General features: G+C 42.8%; 1 protein-coding gene across 2 annotated transcripts in view; it reads left to right on the top strand.

The window, feature by feature from the left end:
• PLCL2 (phospholipase C like 2) overlaps nt 1-23555 on the top strand; it is a 163274-nt gene that overhangs the window by 138200 nt on the left and 1519 nt on the right. The window contains exons 5-6 of one of the 2 annotated variants that reach the window (XM_015568096.1): nt 13856-13965; nt 23264-23350. In XM_015568096.1, coding sequence (XP_015423582.1) covers nt 13856-13965; nt 23264-23311 — 158 coding nt within the window. In that variant the 3' untranslated portion in view covers nt 23312-23350. Of the gene's footprint in view, nt 1-13855; nt 13966-23263; nt 23351-23555 lie in introns of those variants that run through there. The other variant, XM_006770170.1, reaches the window with a different exon arrangement.

Here is a 23555-nt window from a genome sequence, read left to right as displayed (position 1 = left end):
AAATATCAGTAAGCTAAAGGCCAACAACCCCAGTGTTTGTTTTCTTTGCAAAGAATAGGAACACAGTTCATGATAAGGAAATTCAGAAGACTCTAAACAAAATGAAAAGATGTTCAGCCTCATTTTAAAAGATGCAAACCTGTCCCAGGCATAGGAAATAAATACAGTTATGAACAAAAAGCCTCAATTGCTGCCTTCATGAAGCTGAAATCTAGTTGCGGGAGATCAAAAAAAAAAAAATACAGGAAAGTGTATCTGACAGCGATGAGTGTTTTGAAAACAGTGAGGCAGATAAGGGGATAGAGTGCCAGAATGGGCCTCTTAAATGAAGTGCTCCACAGAGACCTCTGTGAACCAGTGACATTTGTGCCGAGATGTGATCGGAGGTGGAGAGCAAGCTTTTCAAACATCTGGAAAAGGATTGTCCCAGGAAGAGAGGCCACCAAGGCGAGGCCTTGAGGGGAGAGCGCTTGGTGAGCAGGAGGAACCAGCAGGCCAGTGAGGCTGCGGTGCTGTGAGGAGGGGAGGGCCCGGTGGCTGGGGAGACCAGACCCTGGTGAGGATGCTGGCCCTGTGCTCAGGAAGATGAGAGGTCATTTTGAGGGTCTGAACAGAGGAGTGGCTGCGCCAGCATGGGGCGGGGGGTCAGGGCAGGTGCAGATGCTGGAAAACCCTGCAGAAGTCTTGTACAGCACCCCCATCCCACCCTGAACAATGACTGTAGCTTGGGTGGTTGATCAGAAGTTGAGTAAATGAGGTATTTCAAGGAGATGCCTTTTTTCAGCTTTTTTCATGCATCAGTTCCAAACATTTGATTCAAGGACCCCAAAGCTCCAGAACACATAGGTCATGATGGATTGGTAAGAATATGGGAGAAACTAAAACTGGTACATGTTGGGGATGTAATTTAGGTTCACACCCAGGGAAGGCCATATGGCAGTAAACTTCAGAATTGCACATGATAGACACTTTGAAACGGCAATTCCGTTTTTCAGAGTTTATGCAGATATGATCATGTACTTGGGGAAAGACATGTACAGGATTCCCTGTAACACTTAGAACAACCTAAATGTTCAGTAGGAGGGCCTTGTTCGATACATCATGATAGATGCATAGAATGGACCATTATGCTACCATAAAAGAAGAATGAAATACAGGGTGGGACAAAAGTAGGTTTACAGTTGTTCATATGAAAAATAATACAATAATCCTATATAATAAAAGGCTAATATGCAAATTAACTGAACGGTGGAATGACCAGTCATATGATGCACACTGACCACCAGGGGGCAGATGCTCAAAGCAGGAGCTGCCCCCTGGTGGTTAGTGTGCTCCTGAAGGGGGAGTGTCACTCAGCCAGAAGCCGGGCTCATGGCTGATAAGCGCAGCTGCAGTGGTGGGAGCCTCTCCCACCTTCGCAGGAGTTGGACATCCCCCAATGCGTCCTGGACTGTAAAAGGGCACAGGCTGGGCTAAGGGACTCTCCCGAGTGCACGAATTTTGTGCACTGGGCCTCTAGTTAATAAATAATAATACAAGAATAAGCTCTGTTTCACATACGCGCAATTACGAACCTATTTTGGCCCCACCCTGTATACATATTCACCTACACACAACATACATACAGATATATGGCAGATCTTAAGTATATATACAAGTAAAAAATACATAAATATGTACATGTATATCTTATTTGTGTGTATACATACGATACAGTTTTAAAAGGCAAGGCAAATGCCGAGACCGGTTTGGCTCAGTGGATAGAGCGTCGGCCTGCGGACTGAAAGGTCCCAGGTTCGATTCCAGCCAAGGGCATGTACCTGGGTTGCGGGCACATCCCCAGTGGGAGATGTGCAGGAGGCAGCTGGTCGATGTTTCTCTCTCATTGATGTTTCTAACTCTCTCTCTCTCTCCCTTCCTCTCTGTAAAAAATCAATAAAAATATATTTTAAAAAAATAAAAATAAAATAAAAGGCAAGGCAAAGAGTGTGTGCTCTTTACTAGTTTTTGGTGTAAGAGGTGAGAGAACGGAGACCTGTGTGCTTGCTTGTCAGTGCCTCCCTCTCTGGAAGGATTCATAAGAAGGAATAATGGTTGCCGACCAGAGGGGAGCAGGGAGGCGGAGAGATAGGGAAGAGAAAGATAATTCTCTGTATACCCGTTTCTACTTTTCGAAGTTGAGCCACATGATTATACTGTCGTCGTAAAGTAAGAAGAGGTGTAAAAAGAAAGGGAGGTGAGGAACAGTGAGGTCATGAGAGTCCTGGTGATGGTGGCCATGCCCTACTGGCAGAGGAAGAATCAATTTAATGTGTACCTGGGGTGAAGAAGCCTTTTTATTTCTCAAGTGAAATGAAGTGAGGAGGGTCCTGCAAAACCCTCCTCCTGTGTCATCAGGTGAGCACGTGTTTGCAATGGTGGTGTGGTGATTAGATACCACAAGAGACTACAAGTCATGCCACTCCATCTTACCTAGACTTACCCAGGTGGAGCCTGCTGGCAGAGCAAGTAGAACCTTCTCCCTATAACCCATTCACAACTATACTGCCGTGGCTGTGGCGTCTCGGGAGTGTGCCATCCATCTGGGTTTCGTGGATATATTTAAGAGACCTGGTTTATCTCTTTCACCTCATGTGGAACCGGATTTAACAGCTCAAAATCCATCCTAAAATAGTTTTGTTTTTGTTAATGCCAAGATTGTTTGGGAAGAAGGCCAAGAAAAAGAGACTACCAACTGGAACTATATGAAAACTAATTAGGCATTTCCATGTTCCATGGGATTATGGTATAAACACCCACGTTTCCGCAGCACCCCAAACTTCAACCGCTGGCATTCTGGGGCAATGGATAAATTACAGAGGATGAATACTTTAACAAGGACTTATGTAAATTAGTTGGAAAAACGATGAGATATCCATATTTTGTTTTCAAGATACTTTGATGTTGTGCCATGAGACACATGCAGACCATGTTATATTGCGGTACTTTTGATAACTGTTGATAAACTGACCTCTTGAATGAGGTCCTAAATAGACCTGTGTTATATTCCATTTTCCAGGAACTAGCTCACTACACGTAATTTGGGACATTTGAAATAAATTAAAATTTTAAGTAAATATTACGAGTATATTTAAAAATTATACTTCTAAAAATTTTTAGCCATATGCTACGTGGTATATTTTAGGTTCATATCATTTATATTGGTAGAGAAAATCCCAACCAGAATGTTTGAAAGGTCATCTGCTTTATGTTTGGCAAGAATAAATGGCATCCATTTCAATTGAAGAGGAAATGATGCCATGATTCTGACTAAAACCCCCTTCCCTTCAAAGCAAAAGCCTCTTTCATATCTTAGTATTATATAGGTCATATGTTTTTTAATTTGTTTATTGTTGACAGTATTACAGATGTCTCCCATTTCCCCCCCTTTACTGCCCTCAACACAGCCCTCACCCCACCCAGGCCTTCACCACACTATTGCATAGGAGTTCTTTAGTTAATCTCTTCCCATCCTCCTCACCCCTCCCCTCTGAGATCTGTCAGTCTGTTCCATGCATCTATGCCTCTTGACCTATTTTGTTTGTCAGTTTATCTTTTCATTAGATTCCACATATAAGCGAGATCATGTGATACTTGTCTTTTTCTGATCGGCTTATTTTGCTTAGCATAATAATCTACAGGTCCATCCACGCTGTCCCAAAGGGTAAGAGGTTCTTTTTTACATCTGTACTAGAGGTCCAATGCACGAAATTCGTGCAAGGGTAGGCCTTCCTTCCCCCAGCTGCAGACACCGCTTCCCTCCGGCTGCTGGCACCGGGAACCTAAGCTTCCCCCGGCTGCCTGCAGCCAGCCCCACTCCCTACCCGCCTTGGCCTGGCGCTACCTGTATTTGCTGCCACCTCGTCTTTGCCCCCCAGTTGATCTCCCCGCCGGCCAGTGGCCTGGGCCTCCCTCTGTTTGGTGATCATGGGGCGAGGGGGGGGGGGGGTGACCAATTGCATCGCACCCGCCTTAGCTGGCCTGGTCACAGTGCGTGTCATAGTGTGGTCCTCTGGATGGTCGTTATGCTGTTTGGCCATTCGGTCCATTTGTATATTACACTTTTATTATTATAAATTATTATAAATAGGATTCCATTGTGTAAATGTACCATAACTTTTTTATCCACTCATGTACTGATGAGCACTCAGAAGTGGGATAGCTGGGTCAAATTGCAATTCCATTTTTAATTTTTTGAGGAAACTCCATATTGTTTTGCATAGTAGCTGCACCAGCACTTGTTGTTTGTTGATTTACTGATAGTAGCCACTCTGGCAGGTGTGAGGTGATATTTCATTGTAGTTTTTAAAAATATATGTTTTTATTGATTTCAGAGAGGAAGGGAGAAGGAGAGAGATAGAAATATCAATGATGAGACAGAATCATTGATCAGCTGCCTCCTACATGCCCCACACTAGGGATCTAGCCTCCATCCAGGCATGGACCCTGTCTGGGAATGGAATCATGACCTCTTGGTTCATAGGTCAATGCTCAAACACTGAACCATGCTGGCCAGGCATCTCATTATACTTTTTTGTTATTGTTTTAAAAATCTTTATTATTAAGAATATTGCAGATGTCCACCTCTACCTAGTTCCCACCCCACCCCATGCCTCACCACCCTACTGTCTATACGTAAGATCTTTGAGTCCCACAAAGCCACCCGGTGCTGGGAGTCCAGGTAAATTCATGTGCCAGCCCTTTAAGTGGAACACTGGGGCCTCCAGCACACAATCCCCGCTAGTTTTCACTGCCTGAAATTACGGGACTTCTCTCCCCAGCTCTGGAACCCTGGGCTGGGGGGCTGGTGTGGGGCTCCTCCAGGCGGCCTGTGCAGAAACGATCTCCCTCCCAATTAAAAAATGGCACAGATGGGTGTCAACAGCCTGTTCCATGCCTTCCTGCTCCTACCAGTCTCAGTGTGCTTTCTGCTCTGCTCTAGTTGTAGGATTTCCATTCAGAAAGCTTTCAGGCTGAATGATGGTTGTTCTGTATTTTGGTTGTAATTTTGATGTGGTTGTGGGAGGCGGTGAGTACAGGCGTTTACCTAAGCCACCATCTTGGTTCTCCTCCATCTCATTGTGGTTTTAATTTGCATCTCTCTGATGATCAGCGACTTTGAGCATTTTTTCATGTTTCTTGGCCATCTGAATGTCTTCTTTGGAGAAGTGTCCAGATCTTTTGCCCATTTTTAAATTGGATTGTTTGTCTTCCTTTGAGTCTTTATATATTTTGGAAATTAACCCTTTATCAGATGTTTCATTGGCAAATATGTTCTCCCATGCAATGGGCTCACTTCTCATTTTGATGATGGTTTCAATTGCTGTACAGAAGCTTTTCAATTTGATGTAGTCCCATTTGTTTATTTTTTCCTTGTTTCTTTTGCCCTAGGAGATGTATCAGTGAGATGTCTGAGAGTTTACTGCACATATTTTCTTCAAGGATTTTTATTGTTTTGTGACTTCAACTTAATAATTTTACCAATTTTGAGTTTATTCTTTTTTTAAAAAAAATATATTTTATTGATTTTTTACAGAGAGGAAGTGAGAGATATAGAAAGTTAGAAACATCGATGAGAGAGAAACATCGATCAGCTGCCTCCTGCACATCTCCCACTGGGGATGTGCCCGCAACCCAGGTACATGCCCCTGACCGGAATCGAACCCGGGACCTTTCAGTCCACAAGCCGATGCTCTATCCACTGAGCCAAAACGGTTTCCGCGAGTTTATTCTTGTGTACGGTGTAAGTTGTCTGGCTTCGTATTTTTGCATGTACCTGTCCAATTTTCTCAACACCATTTATTGAAGAGATTTTTTTTTACTCCATTGTATTCTCTAACCTCCTTTGTCAAATATTAATTACCATAATGGCACGAGTCAATTTCCAGGGTCTCTGTTATTTTCCATTTATATAAATGCCCGTTCTTGTGCTAGTAATAGGTTCAGGGTTAGGATAGGATATGGTTGTTTGGTTTTAATCTAAGTTTATCTGTGATGGGAAGCAGGAAATTAGATGAGAAGTGGAAATTTCTCTTCACTACATTCCATTTTATGCAGTTGTACTAACATTCTTAATTATATCATCTTAGAAAATTTACACTCATTAATTTTTATAAAACATGTTACTTGTATCAGCATTACATTTCATTGTTTTGTTGTTAAGCTTTAAGCCTCTCCAAGAAAAACCTTTACAATATTTAAGTTATAAAGTATTTTAAAACAATAATTGAAAAATTACGTGAAACCAACACCTACCAGTATGAAAAAAATCTGAGCTGTTTAGATATTTGAGAGAAGACATGGAAAGAAGCAATACCTTTCTAAAATATACTTCTTTACATAAAAATGAAATAATATACTTTTGTGAAATTTAACATTATAACTAAACCAAAAGGTTAAATGATTGGTGCAGTCCTCACCATGGACCCATTGCCAGGCCTTGTTCTTTGGTCCCATGGCCTGTGTCTTCCATTCCCTGTAGACCAGACTGAGCTAAACTCGTGTGGAAATCACATGAGTATGGGTTTTCCATTTGTCCTTTCCCTGCTGTTTCATGGTTTGCTGTCTTTCTACTTAGTTGTCAAGTTCATTACCACAAAGGAATTTAAGCAGATTTTCTGCTTGGCTAACATTCCAGAAGGAAAATAACCCATGGCTTTTCACTAGGAACAGAGACTTGGGGTCATGGGGTCATTGCAGGGTTTGGGCACAGAGCAGGAAAGGCTCAAAGAGAGCCCTTCTGGCAGAAGAGCAGCTTCAACCAGGCCCAGCCAGGTCTGTGTGTGAGACATGACCATTCTCTGCCTTTTGGACATCACTCACCCCAAGCTTTAGGCCATGTTCCCATGCGCATTGTTGGATCTGGATATACGCTCACAACCTTCAACTTTAATGCCCTTGAACACATTGTATATTTTGACTGTTAAATAATATGGCACATCACAGTTATATAACATGTCACACTTTTCAAAAGACTGTTTACCTAATTAGTATTTATTTTCAAATGAAGTTTACTAAAACTTAACAAAGATTTTCATTTCTTTGGCCAGAATTAACTGTTTCCTCATGTCTTACTTTGATGCAAAAATTTAGTAGAATCAAGGACTCCTGCTTCCCTGTCCTACCCCTATCTCTTAATACTGGTATTTGACCCAAAATGTTACGTTTCATCATTAAAAATCATGGACAAGGCCATGCTTTATTTGAGGCTCTTATAATGCCATTTAGTTCAAATCAGACTAGATTGGGCCATTAACTAATAGAAAAATACAAGTATTTATGTTAAACAACTAACTTTAAGGTAATGTAACAACTATACATGGCTCATATACACATTTATGATGAAGATCCTGAAAATATACAGGGAAATGGAACTTGTTTCTGAAAAAAGAAAGCAACCCCACTTATTCCCTCCTTATTACTGTCCTGGTTTCTATTTCTGAACCTGAAGATTGTTTTCACAGTGGGGATTCTTGTCACTAAGCAGCAGCAACTCAGTCAAGAACCTGCCTCCCTCTCGTTTGGCACCAGTGCCTGGCCATAGCTCTCTGTAAGTCCCCAGGTACTGTCAGGCCATGCAAGCTCACAGCCACGTTCTATAACAACATTTAATCTTTTTTGGCTCAAAGCTGTAATTTTTAAACTTTTAAATAATTGATTTTTGTAGATGGTCATCACAAAAGAAATTTTCATTAAAGTTCTCATTATTTTCAAGAGTGTAGATTTTTCTTACCTATAATTTATCAATGAAACTAGTGCATTGGCATGAGAAAGCCCCCTATTTCTGCCCCTAAAGCAGAGGTGGGGAACATCTGGCTCACGAGCTGTTCAAGGCCCACACAATCATTTGGCCTGGCTCTGCCAGGGCATTAGGGATGAGTTAATTAAATGTTTGACCAAATGTAGTAAGCTAATGTTTAAGTTGATAATTTTGTATGGCCCGAGAATGATGTTATAAATATCCAAATGGCCCTTGTCTTCCTTGTTACATAATTTCCAATATAATTGCTTACGCTTTTATAACAGGTGCAAGGGCAATCTACTGCACCTTAGGAGTACTTACTATCTTCTCATGTTCTATCTAGTCATTTAAGTGAAAACATTAAACTTGTCTGATTTATTATTTTCAGTATATTTTTTGAGACTAGGTAATATAACCCTAAATTACCAGTTGTTTGTTATTTATTCTGTAATCTTTTACATTATAGTATATAGTTCATTCATGCCTGCTAGATCTCCCATATACCAGGTGTACCCGTTAATAATGCGAATTTTTTTCAATAGATGGAGTTACACATATGTTGATATATATGCAATTTGATATGTATGCTATTTTGTTGTATTGCTCCTTCAAACTACCATTTGTTCCGATCGATGGCACACGATACCAGTTAAAAATGCGGATTGACCCTTTACAGGTTAAAAATGTTGATACCGGTTAAAAATGTGGATTTTGTAATCAAAGAAAACACGATAATTTCAAGAGAAACATCAAAAGTGCTTTATTCAAAGTAATGTCCTACACATGGTATGTGATCAATGAATGTTATTGCCTGACCAATTAGTGTTATTACTTCATGAATCAGTGATTCCTTTCATTATCCAAAATGATGCAACCTTTTATATTTCAATATTATGAAGATTGACTACTAATTACAGAAATTGAGATCTATTCTGAAAAATACACATATAAAGAAGTTCTTAGGTAATGGTTCAGTTTTACCTCTCCAGGTAAATATACCTGATTATTCACACTAGAGTCCTTTTTAATGAACAAGGAATGTAGAAAACATAGAAAGAAATCTTATTTAAGATAAGATAATTTGGAAATAAATATTTGTACATGTGAGCTGGGCCAGTCACTTAAAAAGGAAGAGCCTTGACTTTCCTGCCCCCCTTTCTGTCCTTCCCTTTTTTAGGACAGACAGTTGCTATTTCATAATTCTAAGGTTTCTGAAATGCTCCTGTACCTTGGCCCTCTGACACCTGCTGGGCTTGCTCTGCATCTTCATCACGACTTCCTGTCTCAGTCCCATCTCCCATCCTCCTGTTCTGGTTTTCCTCAGAGTGCTGGGGGAGAGGCAGAGAAACCGCCTTTTCAACAGTACCTCCAGGGTCTCTTGTACACTGAGGCTTGAGATCCCCTCTCTGGGAAGCCTGCCCCCAGGATCCTCTTACAGGCTCCCTCCCCCAAATCCTTTGCTGAGTTACCTTTCCTCCAAGCTCTCTCAAGCAATAGAGGCTTTCAAATTCTCTGGATTACTGGAGCAACCTCCTAACTCCCAGCCTCACCCACTTCTGGCTGTCCATCTGCAGTCAGATCCACAGGCGCTCCCTGTCTACCCAGTGCTCCCCCAAGAGCTGATCAATGTTCCATCCTGGTCCCCACAGTGGGAGCTCCAGATTCCTTCACCTTCCACCAGTTCCTAACCCCACCACCTCAAACTGAAATTATAGAACCAGGAGTTTTAGAGCAAAAACAACTTGGTTTCTTTGTGGGGGGGTATGGGACGGTGGTAACTTAGTCTTAAAGTTTTTACTTATCTGATTTTCACCATCTGCTCTTTAGACAGTATGGTAAGACTCACAGAAGGAGAAGAGAGATACTTTTATGATTCTTAGTGAATCTTAAAGGACTTTCTCATTGGGTTCATGTTTCTTTGCTGAAAATAATTTGGGAAAAGGGGAGAAAGTTAACATCTACCCAGACAAGTCCTTTATACTCACTGTTGATGTAAAGAACCAAAAAGACCCCTGTGATGTTGGAATAGGTTTCCTGGTAATTTAATATCAAGGGACTAATGCAGTTTGCATCTTAGATATATAATTAGATTTTCTTGTTATATAGGGACTGACCCAGTTCAAATGCATAATCTCATTCTTCCCCTTCTGTATTCCCTTAGAACTGGGTCCAGTAGCCCTTCGTGTACTTCCTCACAGCATAATTATCTGATGCACATAACTACGGCATACATTCCTATTAAGGGCAGGGACTCTCATTCAGAAATAATGCATGGTAGTTGGAAAATCTTGGGGTACTAGGCTCAGGCAAACCAATATTCCAGTCCTTCTTCACCATTTCCGTGGGAGGGTTCTGTGCCCCTCTCCAGTCTCCTCTGCAATGTATGTAAGGCACCCCGTGAGCTGCCTCTTGCTCCCCTGCATTGTGTGCCCTAAGTCCTTGCCCTCGGCTTGGCATAGGACAGGAGAGGCGAGAAGGAGCAATCATGCTGCATAGGCCATGGTGAGAATCCTTTATTCCCATAAAAATAAAATCAGCATATGCTTCATATCAGCAGATGAGCAACATGCTTGCACTGATCAGTCTATAAGTTAATAATATAAAAATATTTTTTAAAGAAACACATCTGTTGTGCAGCATAATGAAATCAATGACAGTGGTCACTTTAAAAATTGGGGTTTTTTATATTTTTAACAACTTTTCCAGTTTTCAACTCATCACCTTTTTTTGCCCCATTTTTAAAGAACTTTATTAATAAAACATTCTGCACTTCCCTATGACTCCTATTGGACTGCAGATATTTTAAGACTCCCACATGTAAGCTGGGGAAGAGGGCAGTTGATAAGATAAAGGTGAACTCTCTAGTCTCACTTTCTAATAAACATGTAAAATATGAGCTTTTTAAAACAGCTACACTTATTTCTTTAAATGCTTTCCCATTTCTTCCTTATCAGTATCATTTTCTCCATCTTGACTGTTTCCCCCTTGAGTCCTTGTTCCTTCTCAAAGCAGCCTGCCTTGTTACTGCCTCTGGCCTGTGTTCTTCTGAACTTTCCGAAAGCTGCTTTCTTTAAATCTGGGATAGATGTTGGTCAAAGCCAGTGCTGCCTCCATCCACTCTTCCATGCTGGTATTATCTGTAGGTTTTTCCTTGTTGGAACGAAGCCCAGCGAGCAGTTGGTGTCATTACCTTACGGGTGATGTTATCGGACTGAAGGGGTCCATTTGCCTGTGCACATCAAAGCCCAATAAGACACCAACAGGAGCTTGCAGCGAGTAAGGGTTTATTTTTAGGATGTGGCTCACGCCCAGAGACAAGTTGGCTAATGCTCCAAACCTGGCTCCCGTGGCTTCCCGGGGATGGCTGTACAGGGGGAAAACCCTGGCCATGGTGACTAAGGGACTCAGGGTTGTGGTCAGGGTGCAGGGCGCTGCTGATTGGTCGGCGCTGGGGAAGAGGGTAGTTGATCATCTGGTCCTGATGTCAGCCAGATAGTGGCATCTCTATCTGGTTTCACCGCTTTTCTGGCCTGGAGATGAAACACAACTGAGGCCTAAGTGTTATCTCTAGTCTCTGTGGTCAGCAGACCGGAGGCTTTGTTCTAAAGATTATTATTTGATGCCGATCAGAATCTCGTCCTGAGGGCTTAAATGCTTAAGGGAGTGGTTGTGCAAGGGAGAAGGAGGCAGGTGAGTCAGGGTCCTGGTGAACCCAGCTTGAATCAAAGGAAAGAAAGGAGAAAGGCCATGTTAAAGGAAGGAAGGAAGCTTCTACCCAGTTACAGCGCTGAACTGTTCAGCGAGGCCAACCGTCTGCCTCTAGTGGAGTGAGGCTTCCACGCAGATAACTGTCGTTGAAACATCCCCCGTATTGTTGTGTCACACGTTTGCGCCAGTTTTGAAATGTGTAATAAAAAAGCAACATCATACCCCACGGCAGGGCAGGCAGTTGTAGTGGTGACATCCCTTCCATTCCCTTCCCTGTCTCGCCCTGTGCACCTCGAAGGCCATCCAGGTGTGTGCCTTCTTGTTTATACCCCCTGCACACAACTCGGTTGTGTCTCTCCTTCCTGTCGCCCAGTCATGGATTCTGTCTACCACACCTCTGTGAGACGAGCGCCTCCCGACCCCCAGAAATATAAACACAATGAGTATTAATGATTCAGGCCCTGAAACCCAGGTCTTGCTGAAGCCCAAAATTAAATCTTAATTTACCCCCCACTCCCCAGCACACTGGGGTCTCAGCGTTAGGGCCTCACCTGGCCATTTAAGTACAGCACATGCCAGGGAGGCTCCCACATGTAACCTGGGGAAAAATTGTGTGTGTGTGTGTGTGGTTTAATGCTCTAGCAAAACACCTGGGTTTTAAAACAAGATTGCCACCTATCCATGGTTATTTTGTTTGCTTGGCTTTTGTCTGATTGTTTTGCAGAGTGTGAAGCACATCCAGTGAAAGTCAGAACTAGATACAGGGCGTAGTCACGTGAGGAAAAAGCAAAGCTGAGGTACAGGACAGCGCACATAGCATGCTGTGTTTGTACAGGAAAGGAGCATTATGAGTATTTGTACAGATGTGCTTATATTTCCGAAGAGAAACAATATAAAAAAGATAAAAACTAATAAATCTGTATAGGGGGAGGGAGAGGTCAGGGTAGTGGAGATCAAGATGAAAGCAAAACTTATCTGAATACACCTTGGTATATAATTTGACTTTGGAATCAAGTTTTGAGATAATTATAACACAGATTACATCCAGAAAAAACACACAAAATGAAAAAAGAAAAAGAAACAAGTGAATCTAGTTGTACTTGGTTAGTGACATAACCAAATAGAGAAAAGAATTATTCTGACTGATCTTAGAATACAATATTTTTACCAAACATCCTCAGTAAGATACATCCCAAGGCCAAATTAATAGTTTAAATTAGATTCAGCAACTATACTAGTAATAGTAATGTTGAGGTAGTTAGGAATTAAGACCTTCCCCATAACAGATAAGAAATAAGCATAAATTTAAATATATATATAGTATGTGAAAACCCTGTATACTTAAATTTGAATTGGAAGTTTAGCAAGATCTTACTCTTCCCCTTAATAAAAGATAGATGTGATCTTTAAATATTCCGTCCTGACAGAATCCAGAGAAATGCTTGCTTCCAAGTGTGAGGTGGGGAATGGACTTGGTTGTCTAACCACGGTCGCCAACTGGTGGTCCGAGGACCACTGGTGGCCCGTGAGGGCTGAAAGGTTGGTGACCGCTGGTCTAGAACATCTTGTGCAAGAAAACAAGGAACATATCAAAGGCTAACTGGTCATTTCAAAAGGACATAGAAACCTGTCTGAAGGATTCCCATTGGCCAGAGATGGGATAATTGATTGCAGTTTAATATGCAAAAAGTCAGTGAATCCTAATTTTCCTAGACCAGTAAAAGGGCCATCATACCGGTCCCGCCTGATTGCGGTGTCACTGCATGGGGAGCCTCCAAGAGACTATTTCGAATGACAGTAAGGAATATTAATCAGATTACATGAATTCTATGGAGTCATGATATAAATGTCCAGTTAGAGTTTATGGTCTTTCACCCCATCCCCTTCCTTTTACAACAGGTTTGGTGTCTGATCTCAGATTGACTCTCCTGTGACAGGAAATACATTTTGCATTCATTTCATCCCCAGTTGCTGACACTGTGTCCTCAACAGAGCTGAAATCTGCTTGTGAGATTTCCAAAACCTGGGTTCTCGTCCCAGCTCTTCCTCCTGCTCCCTCCACTGGCATCAAGCTCTGTGCGAGCCGAGCCCAGTTTCCTCACCTCTGAAATGAGGAGAATGAACCGTGTGTCCTGTTCACCCTTCAAAACCATGTGGAACGACCACAGATTTCTCACATACCTTCTGACTTCCTGATGCCCTGAATTCTGAGTGTTTCCCCCATTATTACATTCTTAAATAGGCATGTTCACGAAATTCCACCGGACGTTGGAATCATATAGCAATACCTAGTAAAAGAGATATTGCTGGCTCATTAGCACAGACTGGAGGGAGAAGTCACCTACTTTGTCTTTTTGTCTCTTTCAGCCATGGAATTCCATGAACACCTGCACAGCATAGGCACCAGGGAAGGTCTGAAGGAGCGAAAACTCCAAAAAGCTGTGGAGAGCTTCACCTGGAATATCACCATCTTAAAGGTACCTAGCGGGTTGTTGCTGGTGCTAGTGGTTTTGCAGACTTCTTCAGCGTGTTTCTTTCTGTCGGGACATTTCGTGTACATGGAAGCTATCCATGTTCACAGGGATCCAGTATCCTCTGCCCTCCGAGAGTCTGCAGGCACCATGGCTGGGTGGCGCAGCTCAGAGGGAGAATGTGGGGACTTTAACGGTTGGTTGGCACATGGTGGATTCTGGTAGAAAGTGAAAGGACCTTGCGTTTCATCCTTGAAGCACTGTGAACTTCATGAATGCCAGGTGCTGTGTGTGAAATAGGAAATATTGATTACAGAGGAGTGATTGGGACTTTAAAGATTCTAGTTACTCGAATTTCATTTAACACTGTCAGTAACAATGATAGCCTTCATATTAATATGATCCCAGAAAAACATAGGAGACAATTGTGTAGGGCATAATCAGAAGAAATATGTGAAGGAATTGCTATTGGAAAGAAATTTTCCTTCGAGGGAAAAGCCATCTTCAGTCCTTCCTTCCCTCCCTTCCTCTTCCCTCTCTTCTTCTTTCCTTCCTTCCTTCCTTCCTTCCTTTTCTTCCCTCCTTCCATCTAGCTCAGCCTGTGCATTTTTTTTAAAAAAAGCACTTTTATTTTTTATTATAAAAGTAATAAATTTTTAGAAAATGTCAAAATATCATAACCAAAGGTAAAGTCCTACTGTCCAGAGACAATGCCATTGGCCTAGGCTGTACTCTCTCCCAGTATTTTTCTCTAATAATATATAATATGACATGATTTTAATAATAATGCTTTGTATGTACCTTGAAACTTTTTTTGAGTTTTATCTCAATGTGGTCTTCACTTTTCTTCATCTGAATTTTTAGGAACTTTAATAATAATACAGAAAACATTATTTCACTCTGGATCTTGGACAGCAAAATGTAAAATTCACCTGCCAAACTTTCTGCTCAGTTGGGTTCAAAACTAACAGCATTCTCACGTTGCCTCTTTTAATCCCCCACCACCACCACACACACACACACACACACGCACACACACACACACACACACACACACACACTCCCCTTTGAGGTAAAGGATCCATCCCTGCAGCTGATGACAGTTTTCCGAGTTGATTTAACAAGTTTCCCTTCCAAAGCCAGCCAACTTGGGTTTTCTCACATTTAACCCCTACTAATTTTTATAATTAAAATCATTTTCTTCTTCAAACACTCCCCTTCCTACACATGTACTTTTTTAAATCTCTAGGTCTTCTGCTTAGTGTTTAACTCTGATTGCTTGCGGTTCGGTAACAGCAGAGATAAGAATGTACAATGAAAAGGAATTTGGCTTTACTTCTTGCCAACTCGCTCCCACCAGAGGTGGGGGTTACACTACAAATGTCCTGCAAATCTCAGGAAAAAATAGCACAGTAGTTCATAGCCTTGTGATAGGAATAAATGCTCACTGGGCTTTTTATTGGAGGTAAAAATAGACTTAGGGAACCAACTTCCATCTGTCAGCTCTCCTTGCCACTCCTTTGTGGTCCAGGCCCCAGCAATCTGGGCGTCATCCTGAGCCTGTTCAACCTGCAGACGCCCAGCCCCACCCCAGACCCGCCAATCAGAAGCTCTGTTTCTACAAGATTCCAGGGCATTCTATGTACATCCAAGTTTGAGAAGCACCAAAAACGGAGCCCGGCTCACATGCTAATGAAAACCAGGTGACATAAAGGATTGTACCGGCTTTAGAAATAAGTCCTTGAACCAAATAGCTACCCTGAGGTAACGGATTTTCTTTTGACTTGTCTACATAGGAAATGTCCAACCTATAGAGATTTTTTGTAAGAGTTTATTTGAGCCAAACTGAGGAAACTGTTGGCAAGCAAGATCTCAGATGCTGTGGAGAATGACGGTTTGCAGTTTTGTTTTTTGTTTTTATGCCTTTAGAGTTAAAGAGGGAAAGCAATGAAGGTGGGAGAAAACCAGGTCCAGGATAGTTAAATTATGTGCTCCCTTGAGCGTGCTTACAGACCCCCTCCCAGGGGTCTGTAAAAGAAGGTTGTTTCTGGCATTTCAGGGGTGTATTAACCTAGATGCACAAGAACAATGGGCAGGCTTGCTTAAACCTTTTAGGAAGGAAGTTATAGGACTGGGGTGTAACTACCCACCATGCCTTTCCTGGTTAGGAATTTATGACCATATCACCCCCACCCCCATGATGTTACGTTAGGTCACTGAACTCATACCCCTTTAAAAAAACAAAACTTTATTGTTGAGAGTATTACAGATGTCTCTCTTTTCCCCCAACACTGTCCCCCTCCACCCAGTTCCTGTCCCACCCCAGGTCTTCACCACTCTGCTGTCTGTGTCCATAGGGAAGACCTTTGGTTAATCTCTTCCCGCCCTCCCTCCCCTTCCCACTGAGTCGTCATTGGGCACCCCCATGATGCAAATGTTGGTACGCTTGAAGTTGTCCCAGAAGCTCCAGGATAGTTAACAAATTATGTGCTCCCTTTAGGGTGGAGCACATAATTTCTTCCTATTTTTGGAGTCTTTTTTTCTTTTGGCTCTTCTGATTGGAATATGAGGAAGCAAAAAACACCCAAGTTGTTGATTTCTCAGAATCCTCTACTGCTGAATTCCTATAAATTGCCCTTTATTTCAGTTAGTGTATGCTTAATTTCTGACTGACCCTTTTCATGTCTTTGACATTCTCACTAAGATCCTTGAAAGTCTCATGAAGATCCTTGAGTAACCGTATAACAATGGTTTTGAACTCTGTATCCAGTAGTTTGCTTACTTCTATTTTTTTTTTTTTCATTTGGGACATGTTTCTTTGTCTTCACATTTTGGCCACTTCCCCGTGTTTGTTTCTATGTATTGGGTAGAGCTGCTATGTCTCCTGGCATTGGTAGAGTGGCCTTGTGTAGCAGGTGGTTCTGTAGGGCCCAGCGGCCCCGCCTCCCCAGTCACCCTTTTTGTCTGCAAATTGGATGGGGTGGGGTCTCAGGGAATCACTAGGGCGGAGCAAACAGTGTGGGCCAGGCTGATGGAGACCTGGATATGGCTGCCAGTCAGCCCTGCGACAGGGGAGGTCCCAGCACAGGAACAGTGACTTCTGTGAGCACCCCTGTCTGAGAGAAAGCGACCCCCGAGTTCCTGCCCCAATGCCAGACAATCCAGTTCCTTCCTGTATGTGACTGGGTCCTCTGGTGCTGGAGTTCAGAAGAAGCTGTTCCATGTAGGTTTGTGTTCGGCCCTTTAAGGGGGACCTGGGTCTCCAGCAGCCTCCTTGTCACTCAACCACAGTCTCTGCCGGTTTTTACAGCCTGTAGCTACAGGGACTTCTCTTCCCAGCTCTGGAACCCCAGCTGTTATGGGGCTGGGACCCCTTGCTCCTCCCAGGTAGCCTCTGCAGAGAGGATCTCCCTCCTGATTAAAAAAACAACCACCAGCACGTGGGTGCCGGACCAGCCCCCTCCCAGTCTCAGCGTGCTTTCTTTACTTCTTAAGTTGTAGGACTTCATGCAGCCAGCTCTCCCGCGGTTCTGGATGATGGGTCTGTATTTTAGTTGTAATTTTGATGTGGTTGTGGGAAGCAGCAAGTACTGGTGTTTACCAACACCACCATCTTCAGATCTCCCCAAACCCCCCTTTTTGTCCACAGACTTATGTCCAGGAGTGAGAATTAACACCCCAGACTTTTTTCACAAGGAAAGAAATGTACAGGATAGGGTACTAGGTAGTTTTCAGATTTCTAGGATAATATTTGCCGTGGATGGTGTCGAGCAATGGAGGAGAATTGGCGAGATCTGTATGTCATTTCTGTGCAATAGAAGGGCTTCCTGTGTGTTTCCCAGGCTTAGACTTTCTTTAGAAGAATCAGTGCTCCTGGACTCTTGTGAGTTTGGATGTGAGTTGAGCTGCTAACCTGTTCCTGGCAGGAGCTCCTCTCATGGTTTGTTCTTCGTGGTGAATGGGGAGGTAGCAGCCCTCAGAGCTCCGTGTGCTGTGCAGTTGGCAGCGGGTGGGCACAGACGCTCAGGGAAGGTTTCAGAGGACACTGGATATGGAGAGAAGGAGGAGGCGCTGCTGAGCAAGCTTGAAGCCGCGTATAGGAATTACCTGGATAGGAATTACCTGGGGTCCTTAAAAATGCAGCCTCCGGGCCTGCGGACTAAAGGGTCCCAGGTTCGATTCCGGTCAAGGGCATGTACCTTGGTTGTGGGCACATTCCCAGTAGGGAGTGTGCAGGAGGCAGCTGATCAATGTTTCTCTCTCATCGATGTTTCTAACTCTCAATCCCTCTCCCTTCCTCTCTGTAAAAAATCAATAAAATATATTTAAAATTAAAAATGCAGCCTCCAGAGGCCCTCTCAGACCTCCTGGTCTTGCATCAGAATCTCCAGGGCGGGACATAGGGATCTTTAACAACTTCCTCTGGGGATCCTAAAGCATCCTAAAAAATACCAAGTATTAAGTCTCTAGAGTCAAATCAAGTGTCTCTCCTGTGTATCACCGCTCCGGGTGGGACAGTAACGGATGCAGGGCGGCCAGTCATCCGGCAGGTGGATTTCCAGTGTGAGAGCTGGAACAGCGGGTCGCCCTGAGACAAGGCACCTGCACAAACTGCTTTCATCTAAGGATGCCATCCCAGGTTTTATTAATCTTTACTTGCTTTGTTTAGTTTTGCAATTTTAAGAATTGCTTTAAAATACGGAAATGAACAAAGAAGAAATGTCATGCATGATCACCACTCTGAATGACCCGCTGTTAACATCTCGGCATACTTACTCCCAGTCATTTTTTTCTTTGAAGAGCAGTCATTCGTTTATGTCTTCATTAGAAAGAAGTTGTTTTTCATGTTAGAAAAGATGAAAGTTTTAAAATGACCTCAGAACTTCCCTCTAAGAAATAACGAGTATTAAATGTAGGTGACCTCACTCCAGGGCACTTTTTGTTGTGCATGTGGGTGGATGGGTAGAGGGAGGGAGAGGTGGAGAGTCATTTTATTGATTCCAAGTCATGATTTTTTCATATTTTTGGCATCTTTGAAATTGGTATGTATCCATAGTCCATGGCATCTTTGCATTGTATCCTAGTTAAATTGGCGGTGATTTTTCTTTCTTAGCAGTCTATAAAAATAACGGTAGGTCTCATAAGCACTGAGTCTTGGATATTATAAAATAAGGTACACCAGTAAATAGAATCCTACCTTAATTGCTCTTTTTAAATTTATATAACAGAAGAAAAGAAAACCGTAGAGAAGCTAAATGAATTGCTGAACAATGTCTACTGTAAGGGGTATTTATTTCTTCTAAATCTCTCTGAGGTTAAGAAAAAAGATGAAAAATGTCAATAGTTGTCGTCTTGTTGGTTTTTCTAAAGCTACACATTTCAGTTCTAAGCTCTGTTGGTTGACCATCTGCTCTGAAAGATGAGAATTTGAGTATTCTCAAGTATATCTAGGTAGGGAGCTGGGATATTGCTATTTTTATGTTGTCCCATTTGATCCCAAGACTAATTCCCATGTTGCTTGGTGCCTGGCTTCTTTCACTTGGCATCATGCTTCTGAGATTCATCCCACCCTCTGTCCTGTCATCGCTCCCACTCCATCCCTCACTTGGCTTCTCTCCAGTTTGGTTGGATGCTAGAATTTTCAGGATTTTTATGAATTGCCAGTATGACTTCTGTGAGTTTTTAGAAGTTGCTTACATCTTGGTATATCCTTTTCTTTGTTTGGTTGCTCTTTGTGGTTTTGTGTTTGTTATTGATTTGCTAATTTTACTCTTGTTGCTCATTTCATCAGGAATGTGGGAAGCACGTTCCAGAATGCACTTTGAACCACCAGCTTAATCAAGACCTTCCTCTCCCTCTATTTTCCATTTGCTAAAATATTCACTGCACTAGTGATAATTTTCCTGTTTCTATTTGTTACCGTATCTCAGATGGTAAAATCTCATAGATTTATAAAATTTGACTCCACCTCCACCCCTGGTGATAGTCATGCCCTTAGGCAGCACCGAATCCCTCTGTTCCTTCTCCGACACCCCTTCCCGTGCCTGGGAAAGATCCCATCTTCTCTTAGGCCCACCTGACTCACTCAGACATGCTCAGTCCTCCCACAGACGCCAGGGATGGGAGGCTGTGGTCCCTGCTGCCTGGCCCTGGGCCCTCTGAGGGCTGTGTGTGTCAGCGTTCATAAAACGGGCGACCAGAATCATCCCCATACTTCAGATGTGCTGGGCTCAGCAGCCCAGAGTGAGACTCGGTATGATTTTGCTCGTGGCCTGAAAATTATCTTAGTGTTAATAGAGGCCAAAGTTATGTTGGATTGGATCACACTTGAGTTTTGGACTTTTGCAACTCAAGATGTTTTCCAGACGAATTGCTGCCAAGCTACCTCCCCACCCTGTGCCATCCCACCCTCCCAATAAGACTAAAACCTAGACCCTGCATGTGATTAGAGGTTTGTTCTCTTTAGGAGCAGAGGACTTCTCCACAAAATAAATAATTAAACCAGACAGATTTTGCACCTGGTAAGACATTAATCTCAATTTTATTTGCTTTTACTTGAGGTGCAGTGCTTACCTTGACAACCTGAAGCCTAACATTTGTTTCCTTTGGGAAAATGACTTCCGTAGCCTACGTGTAACTTACTTCCTTTATTGAGGCCAGTATCCTTTAATTAGGTCATTTATTATAGCTGATGTATTATGTTGCCTGTTTTCCTGAAAAGCTGTAACTGACTGGAAGCCATTTCTGTTTAGTGTGTGGAAACTGCTCAGATGGCTCAGAAACTCAAACTACAATAGTGTTTGTCATTAGACAGACTGTACTTTCTGACGCATCTGAGCACAGTAAAAACTCAGACAGTCAGACCCCTCTCCTGTGGAATTGCGAGCCTCAGCTCCCATTTGGCCACGCACAGGTGAGCTGAAAGGTTAACGGGGGAGTCCTATGCATGCACCGTGTTCACTGCATTTGCAGGAGCTCCCCCGTGGTCCTGGCCCAGCCCCTCTCAGCGGCCCGCGCCCTCCACTTCCTCTCTGTGCAGCTGAGCCCACTCCCCGCCTCAGGCGCTGGTCTCTGCCTGGAGCCCATGTCAACCTCCGCCTCTGTGCTTGGCTTTCGAGGAAACTCCATCTGGACACTCCGAGGGCTGCTCCTGAGACCTCACCCCGCTTCTGCCACCAGAGCAGCCTCCTCTGTGTCAGGAGAGGCCTCTCTGCTGCTGCAGGGGTGCACTCACCACCAGGGTGAAAATTAGCCCTTCCTATGGCCAGGTCTGTAGCCGAGGGAGGTGCAGTCACAGTTGGAACTTACACAGCCTTGTAGTATAGAAACCACACCACTAAACAATGGAGGTCCCAGAGGCGTCATTTGTGGGAGCCACGTGTGGAGGTCAGTATCCCCCGCAGCCCTTCGGCCGCTGACACCCTTTCCTGCCTCTGTCCAGGCCGCTCAGCACCACCCCTCCTCGCTGGTGCTGCCTACGAGCCCCCTACCTCCATCTTTGTTGAGTAAAACATGAAATTGTTTCTGAGGAGAAAGGCATTCATTCTGAATGAAATTGAATCTTATATTTTAAAATGTCATTTTTAAAATCTTTATTGTTGAAAGTATTACATATGTGCCCCTTTCCCCCCATTGACCTCTTCCAGCCCCCATTGTCTGTGTTCATGGGTTATGCAGTTATGCATACAAGTTCCTTGGTTGATCTCTTTCCTCCCTCCCTTCCCTCTGAGGTTCCACAGACTGTTCGATGCTTCTATGTCTCTGGATCTATTTTTGTTCGTGTTGTTCATTAGAGTCCACATATGAGTGAGATGATATGATACTTATCTTTCTCTGACTGGCTTACTTCTCTTAGCACAGTGGTCAGCAAACTCATTAGTCAACAGAGCCAAATATCAACAGTACGACGATTGAAATTTCTTTTGAGAGCCAAATTTTTTAAGCTTAAACTATATAGGTAGGTACATTGTTATTTACTTAATTAGGGTCCTCCTAAGGCTTAGGAAGAGCCTCCGATTTCTTGGGATATATTCCCAGAAGTGGGGTCACTGGGTCAAATGGCAGTTCCATTTTTAATATTTCCCACAAAGGCTGCCCCAGTCTTCCCTTTTCTCCACGTCCTCGCCAACACTTGTTTGTTGATGTAGCCAGGTGTGAGGTGGTACCTCGTTGTCATTTTGATTTGCATCTCTTGGATGATTAGTGGCTTTGAGCATGTTTTCATATGCTTCTTGGCCTTCTGTATGTCCACTTTGGAGAAGTGTCTATTTAGCTTCTTTTGTTAAGTTGTACGAGTTCCATTTATATTTTGGAGATTAACCCCTTATTGGATATCATTGGCAAATATGTTCTCCCATGCAGCGGGCTCTCGTTTTGTTGGTTTCTTATGCTGTGCAGAAGCTTTTTATTTTGATGTAGTCCCATTTGTTAGAGTTGGGTGTGCTTAAGTAAAATTTGCTGTGTAGTCTCTGCATTGGAAGAGGCCTTTAATCTCCCTAAACTCAGTTTCCTCACCTTTAAAGTGTGGGTAGTAATTGAACCTCCCATGAGATAATCTTTGTAAAGAGCTTAGACAGTGCCTGGCATATAGTAGTCACTCAGTTAAATAACTATTGTTTCCAGAAGGCTTTGCTGATATACATTTCTGCATATCTTAATTTTGGCATATTGTAGGCTGTGTGGTCTCAAATTTAGGACTGTAATTACATTCCTAGCCCTCTATGCCAATTTGAATTGTAGTTTTAAGAAATGTAACAGTTTTCATAGCACTCTTAGAAGAGGTTTGTGCATTTGGCCTGTGATGCGGAAAACTTAATACTGGTTTGAAATGTATTCAGTTTCTAGATGAATCTCACATCACCCAAATTTATGACTAATCACAAAACAGTTACTAAAGGGCACTATGTTTGTGACCACCTGCTATTAAAAGTCTAGATAAAGGCTTTGTTTCCTGGCTGTGAGATTGTATTTCATTCTCTGGTTTTGGTTACAGAGCACACGCAAGTGAGAGACAGCAGAGGAACCCTAGAACCGTGTGCTGTCATCTTGAAGTGACACTGAGGGTACCCCTGAGGCCTCTGGGAGATACGCAGTTAAACTAAATAATGGAACACCTATTTATAGTAACTAATTAAAGATATCTATAAAGCAGGAAAATCATGAACAGTAAGTGGTAAACAGCAAACCATTCTGTGGAGTCCCACCTCATGGTGACTTAAATTGCCATTTGAACGCACTAGTGGCAGAGATTTGATTATAGCCCTGTTGTCTGCCAAAGCCAGTCCTTACCTGTCACCCTTTGCAGGTGGCCCCAAGTTTTATCTGTGCAGGATGCACATTGGGAGGCAATTGAAAACAAATAACAAGCAGAAAAGGAAGAAAGAAGGGATGGTACTAAGGATGTAAGTATGGCAAAGGAGAAGTCAAACTATAGAGCAGTGATGGCGAACCTATGACACGCGTGTCAGAGGTGACACGCAAACTCATTTTTTTGGTTGATTTTTCTTTGTTAAATGGCATTTCAATATATGAAATAAATATCAAAAAATTTCTATATGTGACACGGCACCAGAGTTAAGTTAGGGTTTTTCAAAATG

Source organism: Myotis davidii, unplaced genomic scaffold, assembly GCF_000327345.1.
Source record: "Myotis davidii unplaced genomic scaffold, ASM32734v1 scaffold962, whole genome shotgun sequence".
Taxonomy (NCBI): Eukaryota; Metazoa; Chordata; class Mammalia; order Chiroptera; family Vespertilionidae; genus Myotis; species Myotis davidii.
This window is presented reverse-complemented; position numbering and strand designations above follow the sequence as displayed.